The 16235-nt window shown below is 55.4% G+C and overlaps 2 protein-coding genes across 2 annotated transcripts in view; one reads left to right on the top strand and one right to left on the bottom strand.

Annotated features, from left to right (window-relative positions):
* The window catches only part of NXN (nucleoredoxin), a 46905-nt gene extending 33928 nt beyond the window's left edge, over positions 1-12977 (top strand). Inside the window, exons 3-8 of the mRNA XM_040082652.2 lie at positions 919-1052; positions 1375-1475; positions 1865-1971; positions 6857-7036; positions 9557-9681; positions 11793-12977. Coding sequence (XP_039938586.1) covers positions 919-1052; positions 1375-1475; positions 1865-1971; positions 6857-7036; positions 9557-9681; positions 11793-11975 — 830 coding nt within the window. The 3' untranslated portion in view covers positions 11976-12977. The remainder of the gene's footprint in view (positions 1-918; positions 1053-1374; positions 1476-1864; positions 1972-6856; positions 7037-9556; positions 9682-11792) is intronic.
* An 888-nt stretch (positions 12978-13865) lies between these two features.
* Positions 13866-16221, bottom strand: MRM3 (mitochondrial rRNA methyltransferase 3). The gene is made up of 4 exons (XM_040082816.1): positions 15965-16221; positions 15096-15340; positions 14656-14823; positions 13866-14510 (listed from the first exon to the last, which is right to left on the bottom strand). The coding sequence occupies exons 1-4, from the start codon at positions 16219-16221 to the stop codon at positions 13954-13956; spliced, it is 1227 nt and encodes a 408-aa protein (XP_039938750.1). The 3' UTR covers positions 13866-13953.
* Between the last annotated feature and the right edge of the window lie 14 nt (positions 16222-16235).

Genomic DNA, 16235 nt, shown 5'->3' with positions numbered 1-16235 from the left:
TTTGCTGTGCTGGGAGTTGGTGTTAAATCTATCTTCCTCCAATTTGGAAAAAACCCAAATGAGCCAAATTGGAAAAAAAAAGGCGAAACCCAAATGTGCCCTTACTCACAGACCCTGCAGACTCATCAGTCATCAGCTGCAGTTGTCCATCCATTTCTTTTATTACTGGCTCATTGTTTCTTGGGGCAGTAAATACTGACAGAGTCTTTAATTCAGTGGCAGGAGCTGTAGAGCAGGAACATGTTGTGGCCTGAGCCATCTGTGATGTTTTCTCCTCTCTGGCTGAACACATGGATTGATTGCTCTGGGAGCTGGCAGCAGATGATTCAGAGTGTGTTTGTGTGTACACACACAGCTTGCTTTGGGGTGCAGAGGGTTAGTGTAAGATATATAGAGAGATACATGCTTATAAACACACCATCTTGTACATATATATAGCTAAGGTTTATAAATAAAGGCATGTATGGATACGTGTAAAAAATACACGGTTAGTATCAGCATAAGGGACAGATTCCAACTGCATTCCTGAGCACTTACCACCTTGCCCTGTCTTGCTAAAATAAACACTGTTGATAAGGAAAAGATGCCTCATGAGGCACAAAACCAGAGCAGGCTTTGTCAAGCTGAAGGTGCAGTGATTTGGGTGCAGCCTGCCTGAGAGAAAGAGGTGACGCTGGCTGCAGTGCAGAGCTTGGCTTCTTCACCTCAGGGCAGGGGTGTGGTGGTGCCTGGCAGCTGAGGTGTTCTGCATCCCCTTTGGAGGGGAATAAACCCCAGCAGGGCTCCTCGGACAGGATCCCCGGTATCCTCAAGATGGTATGGTTTTTTTTCTAGTGGAACTTTCTGAAACTGTAAAAGCTGCATGCACATGTTACTGTCTTGTGTCTTCTTCCCACCTCTATCCTGACCCCTCTCCAGGTCTGGAGTTCCCTTGGGGTCCAAAACCCTTCAGTGAAGTTGTTGCTGGGCCTCTGCTAAGGAACAATGGGCAGACACTGGACAGCAGTGCCTTGGAGGGCTCTCACGTCGGGGTCTATTTCTCTGCACACTGGGTGAGTAGGAGGTGCTGTGCAGAGCAGCTGGAGTGGGCTCAGGGAGAGTGAAGACCCCGGGCTGGTTGATGCTGAAGAATTTAACATGCTTTGAGCATCAGCATTGCAGTGGCCTGTCACCCTCAGCTGGCCCTGTAAGGGGGAGAATGGTCAGATGTTAAAAATGGAAGAGGTTTTGTCGGTAACTTGCAGCCCATAAACCCCAGCCACGTTCAGGCACTGCAGCAGAGGTGAGGTCACACCAGTTCGTGGTCACTGGGTCACCTGGCCCTGCTGGTCCTGAGGAGGAGACAACGTCCCTCCCTACGCTTGTGTTTTGCAGTGCCCGCCGTGCCGAAGCCTCACCAGGGTGCTGGTGGAGTCCTACCGGAAAATCAAGGAGGCTGGCCAGAAGTTTGAGATCCTCTTTGTTAGTGCAGACAGGTGAGGCAGCGCTGACACCCTGTGCAGGCAGAGCAGCTTGGCTCTGGCATCAGAAAAGCTGCCTGAGTCCTTTCCCTCTGCCAGGTGGGGTCAGCAAGAGCAGGTCTGTGCTTCACTTCTTGTGGCTCTGGGCTCTGAAGGGTGCTCCAGCTGCTGCTGTCACCATGGCTTGGCATTCGGATGCCCTGGAGAATTTGAAATATTTTACTGGCAAAAATACATCGTGGACTTCTTCATGAAGGACCAGGGGCTTTAAATTTGATCTAGCTCTCTCCCAGCTGGTGGGTTTTGGTGGGAGGGATAAAGGGCTTTGCAGGCCAGGTTTTTAATGAGGAAGGAGCTTGGGAAGTGGAGGGCTCTGTGTGCCATGCCCTGTTCCCCCTGCACAGGTCAGAGGACTCCTTCAAGCAGTACTTCAGTGAGATGCCCTGGGTGGCCGTGCCCTACGCTGATGAGGCCAGACGGTCACGCCTGAACCGACTCTACGGCATCCAAGGTAGGAAAGGCCACACTGAGGCACAGATCTCCTTTCTACCCCTTTTGCTGAGTATCTGTAATGTCTCCTCTTGTTTAACTAAAGCAAGAAAACAGCAAAGCACAGTGCCCCAGGCAGAGCCGCTTCATGTTTCTGCTCTCCACAAACTCACATTCCTACCACCTGCCAGGCAGGCTGTTAGTTGAAACAGGACTTCCATAAACAACCTAATTCTTCCTGGAAACTTGGAAGCTGTTTTTGGCTTGGATGTTTTTTGTCTAATTACTGATTTTTATTTTTTTTTTGCTATTCCTTGAAGGTTTAAATTTCATTTTCTTACTGGTTTATGCAATGCAAAGGCATGCCATGGTTCTGTGCAGGGGCTGAGGAAGATGGCATCTGGTTTATGTTAGTGACATGAATTACAAAAGAGAGCGTGTTTGATGTAAACCATGGCTTTGCTTTTACTGTACATGCCAGTGCCAGAATTCCAGCAGCCCTGGCCGCTCATAGGGGCAGGGAGAGACTCAGTGTGTCTGTGTGACTTCAAAGAGTCACAGAGATGAGAAAAGCTCACGGCAGCCTTCCTGGGGGCTGGCACCTTGCTCCTGCAGGGGACAAACTGCAGCACAGAGGTGTGCAAGGTGACTGGCTGCTGAGGAGATCTCGTGTCTGTGGTTAAAGGGCCTTGCTGCAGTGTGGCTGTTCCTCATCTGTTTCTGTGTGATGTCACAGAATCAGAGAATATGCTGAGTTGGAAGGGACCCGTCAGGATCATAGATCCAACTCCTGGCCCTGTGTAGGACACCCAACAATCCAACCCTGTGCCTGAGAGCTTTGTCCCAACGCTTCTTGAACTCAGACAGGTTTGGTGCTGTAAACACTTCCCTAGGGAGCCTCTGGGTGAAAAAATTCCTGATATCCAACCCCTGACTCAGCTTCATGTTGCCCAGATGGGTGCAGGCTGGCAGAATGTTAATGTGATCTGCAGGGAAGCAGGAGTGTTTCCAAAGGTGGCCGAGGGCTTGGGAAGAGTGACAGGAGAAATAATCCCTCCTTGGAGTCCTCTCTGAACACCCCTTCTGGCATGAGCTCAGGTGCTGCCACTCAGCCCTGTTCGCTGACCTTAGCCCAAGAATAACCATTTGCCTGCTTTAAATAGCCATCAGTTTGCTGCTTAATGACCTTCCCATGAGGCGAGAGCTTTCCAAATTCGTCCGTCTTTTCCCCAGCCCGCTCACAACCCTCTCCAGTGCTGGTTTCGGCTGAACGCCGCAGGACTGCTGCCAGTTTCACTAGGACTTTCTGTAAATAAGGTGTCCAGACATGGATACTTGAGCACCAGGCATGCTGTAGCCAGGGAAACAGTTACAACAGCTTTCCCTCCAACTCCAGCCGCTGCCTTCTTAAAGGTATCTCTCTTTGTTGTGTACCGACCTGAAAATGTCAATATTGGCTTTTCCCCTGCACCCCAATCCCCTCCTCTGCCCAGGTAGCTCCCATGTTATCCCTGAATCTCAGCTCCATGCAGACTTTGGGGCTGCCTGCCTGTTTGCAGTCAGGCTTTTCACACCAGGGACAAAAGCCTCCTGCAAACAGAGCTGGGTGTCGTGGGCTCTGCTCATCGTCACACGTGGTTATTCCACCTAAATGAAAAATTAGATCTGTGTAACCACATCTGCATTTCCCCACATTCATGGTTCTGATGCTGCCTCTCTGAAAGCTCTCTTTGGAGCTGCACCTATGATCAGTGAGAGTGTGCAGGTTGCCATCCTGGTGCTTGGGTTGTAAGCCCAACACGAGGAGGTTTCCCTCTGCTTTTTGAAGGCTGGGTACTGAAACAACAGAAGAGTTTGCCTTCCCTGTCTGCTTTAAGTTCCTGAGTGGTGGAAAGCAGCAACAGAATCAAATCTCTTGTTGTTTTAGTCCTGTGTTGGCCCCTACAACTTTTAAAAACTCAGTATAAAATACAGGTTGGGTTGTAGGCCTTTATTTGGGTTTACTTGAATGCCTCTATTCATAACTCATGTGCAGTCGGAGGCTCTGCCATACCACCTCTAGTAAATTGCTGCTGGGTGCAGTACTGTTCTGAGAAAGAGTCACGTCTTGTGTTGTGGCTGCTTAGAAATAATTCCCCTTTGTGCAGGCAGCTCCCAGTCCTGCCTTGGGTGAAATCCCCAGCCCTTAGCTCTCCTGCCAGTGATGGGGAGCAGTGATAAACTTGATGCTTCAATAGGAATCACCCCTTGTTGTGTATCTCAGAGTTCCCCAATATTCCCCCTGGTGGGAGAATATTCCGTGGTGTCTCTGGGATTTGCAATGCCTTCCAAAAACTGTTGTTTCTCCCCTTCCCCATGCTTTATCCCAGATACCCACAGGTCACCCTCACAGCCTGGAGGTCACTGCTACAAGAGATTTCTGGAGCTTTCTTCTGAAAAAGTGAAAAAACAGCAATAAAATGTACCACCTGTGCTGTGGTTGGTTTGGGGTTTGTGATTACTCACCCAACAGACTTCATGCAGATGAGATTTCAATGTTAGGTCTGGGGTTTAATATATAAATATGTAAATGCCTTGCCAGGTTCGGTAACGAACCATTTGGCCCCTGTGTTTTCATAAAATGCTGGCCCCGTGGGAGCCAAATCCATTTTCTAGTGCATAAAATCCAACCAAGGCTGTCTATGCTAATTCTCATCCAAGCTTATACAATATTCATTGCAGTGTCTGATCGCTGATTCTTCTTGATAAGTAAATTCTGGTGTTATGACTTAAGGCAATTACCAAATCCCCCAAAAGGCACTAAAATAACAAATAGTGGCTGGGACGAGCTGGGAGGGGGAATTTTTTGGGTTAGCAGGTGTGAATAACATTAAGGATGGTTTCCCTGGTCCTGCGGGTCTGTGTCCCCTGAAAACAGGATGTGTCTTTTAGGGAAGTAGTCACAAAGGTCACCTGAGAGAACGGGGATGTGAATTATCTTAAAAAAATATTAAAAATATTTTATTTTCTGATTCAGTTTTGTATTTGCAATTGGAGGTTTAGTGGCTGAGTATTGGGAGGGGTCATCTGCATATGCAAATTAGGTGACGTCCAAAGGAATGCTTTGAATAGTGGATGAAATCCTTGATAGCTGCAGAATCACAGGGATCTCTGTCTAAATTGGGCCCTTCATTTTCCCAGATCGGCAAAGCTTATTTGAAACCTCTGCCGGCAGTGCTGCCTTGCTCAGGCTGACTGATGACCTGAGAAGCCTGTCCCTCATGTATAATGGATGGAAAAGCGTTTGGGGTGGGGTTGGCAATCCTAAAAGGATCCAGATCCAAATCCTGCCTGCTGCTGAGCACCAGAGTGCTTCTCCTGGTGTCAGTAGCGCTTTGTGCCTGTAAGGACAGGGCCAGCGAGAGATTTCCCAATTCCTTCCAGTCTGTTTAACCCATCCCTGCCCTGGGGCTACGTGGAATTACCAGCAGGTAATGAATAAGCCTTTCTGTGATACAAAATGGTTTTCTTGGCGTACCCTAAGGATCTGCAAGCTCAGCCATTGGGCGGGTTCCTGCACTGCTGCTTAGCACCAGCCCCAGCGCAGGCAGGAATGCGCCGGGCTGGAATGACGGGAATGCGGCCGCTGGCCTGGACCTGCAGGCAGGCTGGGACACACAGGCCGTGTATTTCCTCGAGAAATGCCTCCAGTTATGGGTTTGTGAGGAACCCACTGTTGGACAAACACGGGAGCGCAGTGCCAGCAGCCTGGCAGGGCAAACACGCTGCCAGCCCCCTGCTCAGGGAAGGGCTCTGCAGGGTATTTCTGAGGAATGAGCTTTAAAAGGAACCTTGGGATGAAAGGCAGGAGTGTTGGAAATGCCTCAGCTTGCCGGGGATGTTGCTGGTGAAGGAGATTCTACACAGGGAGCAGGTCAAAGCCCAGGTGATGAGCAATGACAGCAGCACTTGGCACTAACACTGGTCGCTTATCTGTCCCTTGGGGCCTGATCCCGCTGTCCCCTCTTCCTTCCTTGTGGGATGTTTCTTTGTCTCCCTGATGTCAGAGGAATGGTGTGCTTTCCAGATGAAGTCACCACCATGAGCCGCTCCTGCTGACCCACCCGTGGCTGTTTTGTGGCCGGAAAGCCCGTGCTTTATCAGATGGGATGGGCACCAGCTGGTGTCCAACCTGCCCCACTGCCAGTGACATCTGAGTTGGTGACTTGTGCTGTGTCTCTGCTGCAACTCTGTTCACCTCCTGTACAAAGCTTCTCCTTTATGACAAAAATTTTCAGCCCCATAGCTCAGGGCAAAATGCTGCTTTTTTCCAAGGGCAAGAACATCACTGGATATCCCCTGAGCCACATCCTGCCAGGTTCCTGTCGACCTGGACATTCCTGCACAGCTTTGTTAGTCCCCAGAGGGATGTGCTGTGGAAATGGCTGGGCCATTAGTGCAGAGTGCTGGAGGGTTGTGGGGGCAAAAATACGTGGTGTTCTTGTGGGAAGGAACACACCCTGCTTCCTGGCCACTGTTGTCTGCAGGCCTTGTGAGTTCCTGGGAATTGGGCTCTTCCAGAGGCAGCCACATCTCGGCACTGGGATGGTGGTGCGAGAAGGGGGGGTCCTGAGTAGTTTGGTGGGATTTGCGCCCATGGGCACCAGACAACAGCAATCCCCGCCTGCAGCTGGGCAGGGAGAGGCAGGCAGTGCCAGAGCTGAATGCTTCCTGAATGGCAGTGCTCTGCTAGGACAAAAACAGGATCCAGGGAGCCTGATCCCCACTCCGTGAGCTGCAGAGAGGCAGGAGGCTCGCTGGGCTCCTGCCAGAGCCAGAGGCCATAGGAAAAGGCCTTTCTCCCCACACCCTGTCTCTGGCCAGTTCATGCTTTGGCTCATCCCCCTCCCTGTTTTTTTCCATTGCAGGCATCCCGACTCTCATCGTCCTGGACTCCAAGGGAGACGTGATCACGCGGCAGGGCCGGGTGGAGGTGCTGAACGACATCGAGTGCCGCGAGTTCCCCTGGCACCCCAAGCCCGTGCTGGAGCTGACCGACTCCAACGCCGTGCAGCTGAATGAGGGCCCCTGCCTCGTTCTCTTTGTAGGTATGGATGGAGCATCCCTGCTGTGGCAGCACAGCCTGCGCTGGGGAAGGGGGCTGGGTGACCTGCCAGCTTGGCTACGGCTGCCCACGGGGCTGGGAACCTGCCTCTGGTGATGACAGCGTTCCTGGGAAGGGATATCACTTCCATTTCCAGTTTCCATCACTGTGTGCTCACAGAAAGGCCACTGAGCTGGGGAGAGTTCCCTGTGGAAGCCCCTTAGGACAGGCTTGGAGCCTTTCCTGTAGCACAGCAGCTCACAGGGGTTTGCCAGAGCCTGCAGTGCCCACGGGGCTCCTGCAGCTCCCACACAGCACCCTGAGAGGAGGTGGAGCAGCGATTGGCAGCACAGAGGAGCTGTCATAACAAAGGTGTGGTGGTGGCTGTGGATGGGAATGCTGATGAGGTGTTGGGAGTAGGAGAAATATACAGTCGCAGCTGGTGGTGGTGGAGATGGAAAAAGCCTTTCTGGAGCAGGGACTTCAGGCACCCGTGATGTTACAGAGGAGCCAGAGGAAGTGTCTCTGCGAGAGATTATAGATCTGTGCTTGAAACCACAGCTCAGGGCCTGAGTCCCCAGGCTGAGCAAGGCTGTGACAGTCAGAGCAGCCTTTCATGCTCTGCTGGTCCTTGATTCCCCCTGATTCCCCTGGCTGCAGGGCAGGGCAAGTTTTTCCCCAAAGTTCCTGTCCTTTCACTTCTAACCCACACATGAAGCTTCCCTGCAGTTAGAAACAGGCCTAGAGCTCACCCAAAGCATGCATGGCTCATTCCTCATCGCTTCCCTGCCAGCAATGGACACAATAACTCAGGAAAGGGCATGGCTGGGATGGGCTGAGCCCTGGGTGGGCAGCACTGGGGTGCACACAGCATTCCAGGGAGGGAATTGAGGGGTCCTGGGCTCTGGAGGGGGTGCAGCTGTCCCCTGCGTGCTGTGTGGAGGTTGGGGGGTGTGCTGAAAAAGTGAAGAAGCCCCCCTTGGCTTGCTGATGTTGTGCCTGGCCCAGGGCAGGGCTCGTGTCCCGCTTCCTCGTGTGCCCTTTGTGAGCAGCACACACTCCTCTGCAGCGCTGATAACGTGGCCCTCGCTCCTTTCCTTCTTCCCTTTCAGATTTCCTTTTGACCCTGGTTATTTATTCAGCGGAGCCCAGCAGGGGATGTGAGCACAGAGCCAAAAATCCTCTCCTCACGCGGGAAGGACGGGCTGGCCACGCCAAGCCTGATGGATTGGGGCTGGTGCTGCAGGCCTCTGGAAAGAGTTATTTTTATCTCGCTCTGAGCAAAGTTTTTCTATCACCTTGCTGCAAACAGCTCATCAGGAGAACAGCTGGGGCTCTTGCTCGGTGCTTTTGGGGGTGGATGGTCTTGATGAAATGTGCTGGGGCAGAGATGCAGCTGGTGCTGCAGCAAGGCAGGCACTGGGAATGGGGGCTCCTGGCCAGCTTTGTCCTGCAGGGAGACCCCCCCCAGCAGACCAGTGCGTGCCCTGCACAGGCAGCAGCACCCCCAGGAGAAGGCAGGCTTAGCAAGTGCTGGTGCTGAATAAATCCTGACTGATGCAGCTCTTTTCCCAGAGGGGTTAGGGCTGGGTTAGCCAGAGTGTGCAGGGCTGCCTGGAGCGCCGCCAGCCGCCGATGTCTGTACGAAAATCAACCCCTGCAGACACCCCGCAACTCAGCGGATTTATCGCTGCCGTGCACGCAGGACAGACCCTGGAATCCAGTGTGCAGTGTCTCTGGAATCTCCTGCTTTGCTTGGAGAAGCCAGAGAACAGGACAGGGATGTGTGAAGCAAGGGCAGAGTTTTCCTGGCATTGGCATGGCTGGTCCCAGCTGGGGCTGGATCTGTTGTGGCGATTACTTCAGGGACCACGAGGGGAGACAAGGGGCTCTCTTCTGCCTTCTTCCTTTAATGCCTAAAAGCTGTTCCCGAATTGGAATCTTTTCATTTCCACGCTTCTCAAGGACGCAGACTCTCCTCTTTCCAACTCACTATGCGAACTTCAGTGGCGGCTGGCGTTTGATTGATGCTGCCATCTCTTCCTGCCCTACCTCTGTCAAATCAAAGCTGCCTTGACAGCTCTGAGACTGGAGCAGCAAAGCTGCAGCTCAGCCGTCCCGAGGCAGAGGGACGGTGGGTGGCAGGCAGGGGTGGCAGCAGCCTCAGATCAGTGCCTTTGTTTGGTCTTCAAAACACACTCAAACCACAAAGCAGCTTTTTTTGTCCCTGCTTGTCCCCACACATCACCAACGGCACCAGGGAGCGAGCAGTAGAGTATTTGGGGAGCAGGAGCTGCTCTTCTGTTAGGTGTTTTTTTCCCTGTAGTGCATTTCAGCTGCTCCCTGATTGCTCCAGAGCTGTGTGGCTTTGAAGTCCGTGTGGCGCATCCGGGCTCCGGCTTCCTGCACGGTGGTGCCGTGGGACAGAGCTGCCAGCGCCCGGCCCGCTTGCATCCTTTGATCCTAACCTCCTTTTTTTGCTTTGCCTTTTTTTGTTTTGTCTCCACGACGCTGTGCCCTGCAGATTCAGAGGACGACGGGGAGTCGGAGGCGGCGAAACAACTGATTCAGCCCATAGCTGAAAAAATCATAGCCAAGTACAAAGCCAAAGAGGAGGAGGCACCGTTGCTCTTCTTCGTGGCGGGTGAGGTAAGTGAGAGGAGAGCACAGGGCTGTGTCCTGCTGGGTGTGGGGACTGAGCTGGGTTGGGTACCACTGTTGTTGTTGTTCAGGGGGTAAACTGAGGCACGGAGCTACCGCAGCTGTCAGGCAGCACGGAGCAAAACCAGGCTTGAGGCCTGGCCCAGTCTCTGCTCTCCTTGCTGGGTATTACTTCTAGCAAAGGGTTTGCTCGGAGATGGAAAAGCCTGAAGGTGGGAGAGGGACAGGCAGAGTGGGGCCGTGGGAGGTGGGAAGGAGTGGAACTGCCATGCTGGAGCTGCTGCCTGCTCAACCCTGAGGCTGTGCAGGCAGGAAAGTGGGCAGGGGAAGAGCAGCAGGGTTTGAGTTTCAGCCTGGTCCAAGCCAGTGAAATTTCGGCTGTTTCCCTGAGCTGACCGTGTTTTTCTTGGCTGGGATGGTATTTGAGGCTTGTGCAGGCTGCAGTGCTTGGAGTCAAAGATCTTCTGGAGAGAATGGGAAATGGCAAGACTGGAGGACTTCTGGCCTCCCTTTCCCCTGCACGGACGCTTCCCCCTGCTGCAGTCTGGCAAACGAAGGTTTTGTGTACGGGTCAGAAAAGCTCCCAGCACCCCCAGGCCTGCAGTTCCCCTCCCACATCAGTGCTCAGGGCCCGGGCAGGTGGCAGCCGCTGCGCCTGCTCCGTCCCTGCATGCCCACGTCACAGCCGCAGCGTTCCATGCGCGGAGCCCTCCGGAGCCGCCCTGCGACAAAAGGGTCCCCACTGCCACACCCAGGCCCCCCCGGCCAGACAGGGCCCTCACCGCCACCTCCCACCGCCCCGCTGGCCCCCTCCGTGCAGCCTCTCCCGCTCCCACCGCCGTAACGGGTCCCTGAGCATCCCAGCTCAGCCCCGCACCCTTGAATAAGTCCCTTGTTGGAAAAGGGCTATTTTGGGAGGGTCTGGGACATTCCCCCCTCCCCCAGAGCCTGCGAAGCGTTTTCCTCCCCTCGCCGGCTGTAGCTGAAACATTGCTGCTATTCATGCAGCTCCCGACGGCCCTGCGGCGGCCGGCCCGAAGAATGGGGAGCGTCCGGCACATCCCATTCATCCGTCACCTCAATAGCCGGGAGCGCTGGCCCCGGGGCTCCGCTGGCCCCCATGCACAAAGCAGCCCGGCCGTGGCCGGAGCAGGCGCCTCCCATTGCTCTCCCGGCACCGTCTGGACCGATTTTGCATTGATTAAAAATATTCCTTGGTGCCTTTGTAAATTAAAGGACGAGGCGTCCCGACACCTGGGTGGGGGGCGGCCGAGGCGACGAGCCCAGCCCTGCTCGCCCTTGCAGCCACGTGGTCCAGCTGCGCCAGAAACCTCTGCAGAGGAAGGGGAGGCGCGACCGGAGCTCCCCAGCGCTGCCGCCACGCGCTGCAGAGCCCCGGCCGCCAACCAGGTGCGTGGATTCCATTCCTGCCCCTCGGAAGGGGCGCGCAGGAACGCCCCGCTGCGGGTGCGGCGCGTTGTGGGCTCGGTGATGAATCGCACCGGCTTTTTTGCATCCCGCAGCCTGGGCAGGGATAAAGCGTTGCCTTTGCCCAGAGCTGAGCCGTGCCCGGGCGAGGGGAGGGCAGCCCCTCTCCCCCTGCAAGCAGCCTGCTGCTCCCGGGTGTGGCCAGACACTGGGACCTGCTGGTGGGGTCTCATCGTTGGCTCAAAGCACGGGTCTTCGTCGCATTCCTGTTTTTTCCTTTGTTCTGGGCGTGTGTTTGGGTCCCTTGGTATCCACCCTTGGTGAGCAGCGAGGCCCTGGCTGTGCTGGCAGTCCCCACATTCAGCACTTGTCCCCAGTTCCTTGAGCTGTGGATGTCCTCTGGGGTGGCCGGGGCAGCAGGTCAGTCTGGAAGCAGTGCCTCTGGGTTGGAGGAGTGTACATCCCACTCCAGCCTGGGATAAACCAACCCTGTTTGGTTCTGACACAATCCACGAGCAGAGCAGGCACCCAGATGGATGTGGCCTGCTCTGCTGGTGGTACTGCAGTGCTGGTGCAAGGCCCAGCCTCTTGGGATACGCTGTGGCAGCAGCAAACTGCTCCTGGGGTCCTGACTCTGCTGTTGACTCCTTTGTTCTCCTTTTGGCCTCCAGGACGACATGACCGACTCCCTGCGGGATTACACCAACCTGCCCGAGGCCGCGCCCCTGCTCACCATCCTGGACATGTCAGCCCGGGCCAAGTACGTGATGGATGTGGAGGAGATCACGCCCGAAATCGTGGAAGCCTTTGTCAGCGACTTTCTAGCAGACAAGCTAAAACCCGAGCCCATCTAAGGGGCCCCTGCGCCAACAGACGTTATTTAAAACTAGGTCTCTCTTCCGCCGCTTGTGGATTCTCCAGCGTGTCCTCACGCCCGACCCAGTATCCAACCTTCTTGTGGTGCCTTGTTTTACGCAGTGAATCCTTCTCCTAAGCAAACTCCTCGAGATGCACTTTCAGCAGGGAGTTGTTGGCGTTTGGAGACTTCGCTTGTGCTTCATGGTGATATATTCTCTAATAACCAGGCCAGAACTGTTACCGTATCGTTATTTTACACATGGCACTAGCTAGCGGGCAAATCTTTTTGCATGGTGTTCTTCCCAACGTATGCATCAGGCAGTGGGTGGGGTTCTTGGGGCTCTTTTCTTTCTCCTCCTCCCCTCTTCTTTCCCTTCTCACCACCCCTGCTGACTAAATGACTTCCAGGAAGCAATAAGGAAACTGTCCCCATCGCCCCTGGCCAGTCCTTTCTCTCCCACGCAAGTGCCCTGACAAGGCCAAGACAAAGTCTTAACTGCTGACAACCTCTGAAAAGACCACGGCACAGCCAAGCTCTTCCTCCCGGGGGTGAGACCTTCCCTTGTGGGTTTCCCACCCGCCACTCCAAGCACCGACAGCCTTAGGCAGCGCTGGCTGTGCGTGTCAGGGTCCATCCCCCTGCCAAGGGTGGGTATTCCCTCTGTCCATCCCACTCTGAGCCAGGAGGAGGATCACCACTGGGCTGCCCTCACCTCCCCTTCTCTTCCTTGTGCTCTCTCTGTCCCGTCTCGTCCCTCTCTCTGGTATGAATTGTCCTCTCCCCTCTGTGTTAGTTGATTGAGCTGTTTTTTGTAGGTGTGTCCCAAACTCAACGTTAATGGTGCTGTTCTTTAAAAAAAATAAGCAAAAAAAAAAAAAAAAAAAAAAAAAAAACCCCTCAAACCCTAACGAAAAAAAACCCCCTCCTTCCTTAACCCAAGCAGCACAGCCGAGCCCTTGAAAAGTGACATTGTAAAAACTGTACATGGTGATTGGAACTTTGTAATAAAACTGTTACAATGACCTCCTCCCCGATTGCTGTGTCCTGCTGTCAGGGAGAGGGAGCCTGTGTGGGGGAAGAGGAGCCCACAGCCTGAGCCCACGGGTCGGTGACTCCTGGGATTGTGTGTTCCCCCCGGGCTCACACAGCCCCTGCCTGTGCCTGCTTTGCTGGGGTGGGTCGGAGTTCCCCAGGAGGGAGGGAGCTCCTTTGGCAGCCACTGGGGCGTTCCCAGCCTGAATAGCGGGTGTTGTGCAAGCCACTGCTTTTCCCTTTCAGCTCATTAGTCAGCCATGGCAGGATTACGGCCTCCCCTTTTATCCTGCTGCAGCTTCCCACCCTGCCAGGAGCTGGGAACGGCCGCCAGCTCAGCCTGTATAAACCCAGCCTGTGTTTTGCACGTTTCAGAGGTTCCCGAGTTCAGCAGCGATGGACTGACTGGGGAGCAATTCCAGGAGCAGCCCAGCTGTCCCAGCAGCAGACACTGTCCCCTCCCGTGGTCAGGAGTGCTGGAGCTCGGACACACCACGGCCAGCCTGGCCCATGGCGGGGCTGGAGCGATTGCTGGAGCGCAGGGTTTGGGTAAGCACAGGCAGGACCCATTCAGGTGGCAGCAGTCTGCTCTTTCTGACCCAAAACCACAGCCAGGCTGGGAAGGACACAGGCTGTCAGCAGCAGCCTGGCTGGGCCAGGGCAGACGAGGGATCTGAGGTCTCCATGAATCTGCTGGATGAAAGGGCTGGAGCAGGGGGGAAGCGGCTGAGGTGAGGCCGTGGCTGCTACCCGGCCTTTCCCTTCTCTCTAGCATCACCGTGTGGCCACCACATCCACTGGGAGCCACACACTCATCCCAGCACTCTCCAGCCTTAAATACTCACTTACTACAAACCAAACAGCCCGAGCTGCTCTTTTATTTAACTCTCAAAAGACCCAAAGGCAAGAGGTGCTCCTCCAGCACCCAAACCGCAACAAGTTCAGCCTGGCACGGGCAACTTCTGCCTGCCATCCTCCTGCTTGTGCCTGCACAGCAGCTGCCTCCTGCCCTCGAACAGCACGATGCCAGCAGCAATGGCAGAGTTCAAGCTGTCCACGCCTGGCACCACGGGAATGAGCAGTCTCTTCCCGCCCGTGCTGGCTGCCAGCCGAAGCGCGGCCGGACTCAGCCCGTGGGTCTCCCCTCCGATCACCACGGCCACTGGAGCCCGTGCCCAGTCCTCGTAGTAACGCTGTGCAGCCAGCTCTGGGATTCCTGCTGCTCCCTCCTCATCCTCGTGCTCAGGAGCAGCCTTGGGGCTGGGTTTCACATGAGTTTTCGGACTGGCAGGAGCAGAGCCAGCCCTGCCAGCCGCCCTTGGCACGGCTGTGATCCCGGCCGGAGCGTCGGGGTCGTTGTTGTCGGCCACGCAGACCTGGATTCCGGCAGGGAGGTTGGTGAGAACAGATTCCCAGTCCAGGCTGGCGATGATGGGCACACGGAAATGAGCCCCCATGCCTGCACGGAGCACCTTTGGCTCCCAGGGATCCACACAGCCTGGGAAGGAACAGGGAGAAACAGTGACAGCGCAGGGATTCTGCTAAGGTGGGGATTCAGCAGCCACTCCTTACAAACTCTGGGGAACATCTTCAAGCACCTCCTTCCCTGCCTTGCCCCCAGGCTACTCAAACTTTTCTCTTACCCTTGGTGAGCAGCACTTTCTCACAGCCTGCTCCTGCTGCAGATCTCAGAATAGTCCCCAGGTTTCCTGGATCTCGGATGTTGTCGCAGATGAGGAGCAGTGGCAGGGAGCTGGCGAGCTGAGCTGCAGGGTAGGACATCTTGGCAGGGTCAGGCTTGGAAAAGATGCCTGAGGAAATGAAGGGTGACAGTTTTATGACTGACCCACCCCAAGGAGAGGACTGCTCTGAGAGAGTTGGCCCAAATCTCTCTAAAGATGTGCCAGAGGAAGTGTTAGGAAAAGCACCACCTAAAGGAAGTTTGAGCAGAGTTTGTCACTCGGCAAGGGAAAGTTATTTTCCAGCAGTGTTATGTCGAAGGAAAGATTATTAAGAGAGCCATTATCCTAAATATGAAAAGTTTTCCTTGGGCAGTGTTGTCACTGTGTCAGAGGCAACTTACCTAGAAGCCCCTGAGGAGTTACGAGGTCAGACCAGGTCTTGATGTCTTCAAACTTCACCTTAACCAAGCTGGCTCGTTTTATCTCTGCCTCAGGCAGCAGCTTCAGGTGCCCCACGGTGCTGAAGAAGAGTGTCTGTGGCACAGCTCCTGCCTCCAGTGCATCCTTGATCAGCCTGTGCCCCTCCAGCAGAACCTTCCCATGATTATCCCGAAACTTCTTCGACTTGGCGAGAGTCACCACTTTTCTGTAGAGGAATTATTCAGAGAATGTGGCTGTGATGCTCACAACGCCTTCAGTCTGACCTTCACCAGCCCCTGAGGGCTTCTCTGGGAGATCAAGAAGATGCTCTGAGGGATGGAGGAGCACCTGTCCTAGGAGGAAAGGCTGGGCGCGCTGGCTGTGGGTGACCTTAGAGCACCTTTCAGTGCCTGAAAGAGAGCTGGTGAAGGACTTTGACAGGGGCCTGGAGTGCCAGGACAATGGGGAATGGCTTCAAACTGCCGGAGGGCAGGATTAGATGGGATACTGGGAAGGAATCCCTCCCTGTGAGGGTGGGGAGGTGCTGGCAAAGTTGCCCAGAGCAGCTGCGGCTGCCCCATCCCTGAAAGTGTCCAAGGCCAGGCTGGATGATGCTCGGAGCAGCCTGACCCGGCAGAAGGCGTCCCTGCCCAAGGTAAGGGCTGGAACGGGACGGGCTTTGCGCTCCCTTCCAACCCAACCACTCCCCGGTCCCACGAAGCCCTCCCGGTACCTTCAGCCTGGCCGTGCGTGTCAGTCTCCCCCCTTTTCCTCCCAAGGGCGGAATTTCCCTCCCGTTCAACGAGGTTTCTGAAGGGCAGCCCGGCCGGGCCCCGCTCCCCGCGCTCACCCCAGCCTGCGATCCCCGGGCGCCGCCTTCTCGTACCACAGCCCCGGCGCGGCCGCGCTGCGCTCCGCGGCGGCCGGCGGCTGTGGCCGTTCCGCGGGGCTCTCCGGCCGCTCCGCGGGGCTCTCCGCGGGTCCCCGCGGCTGCAGCACCCGCACGGGGCTCCGCCGCAGCGCCCGCACCCCGCGCCGCCCGCCCGGCTCCCGCCGCGCCCCGCGGGGCCTCAGCAGCGCCCGCCACGCCCGGCCCAGCGCCGCCATCGCGCCGTGACGTC

Source organism: Hirundo rustica, chromosome 19, assembly GCF_015227805.2.
Source record: "Hirundo rustica isolate bHirRus1 chromosome 19, bHirRus1.pri.v3, whole genome shotgun sequence".
NCBI classification, from domain to species: Eukaryota; Metazoa; Chordata; class Aves; order Passeriformes; family Hirundinidae; genus Hirundo; species Hirundo rustica.
The sequence above is the reverse complement of the archived record's forward strand: the minus strand, read 5'-3'. Positions and strand labels throughout refer to the sequence as shown.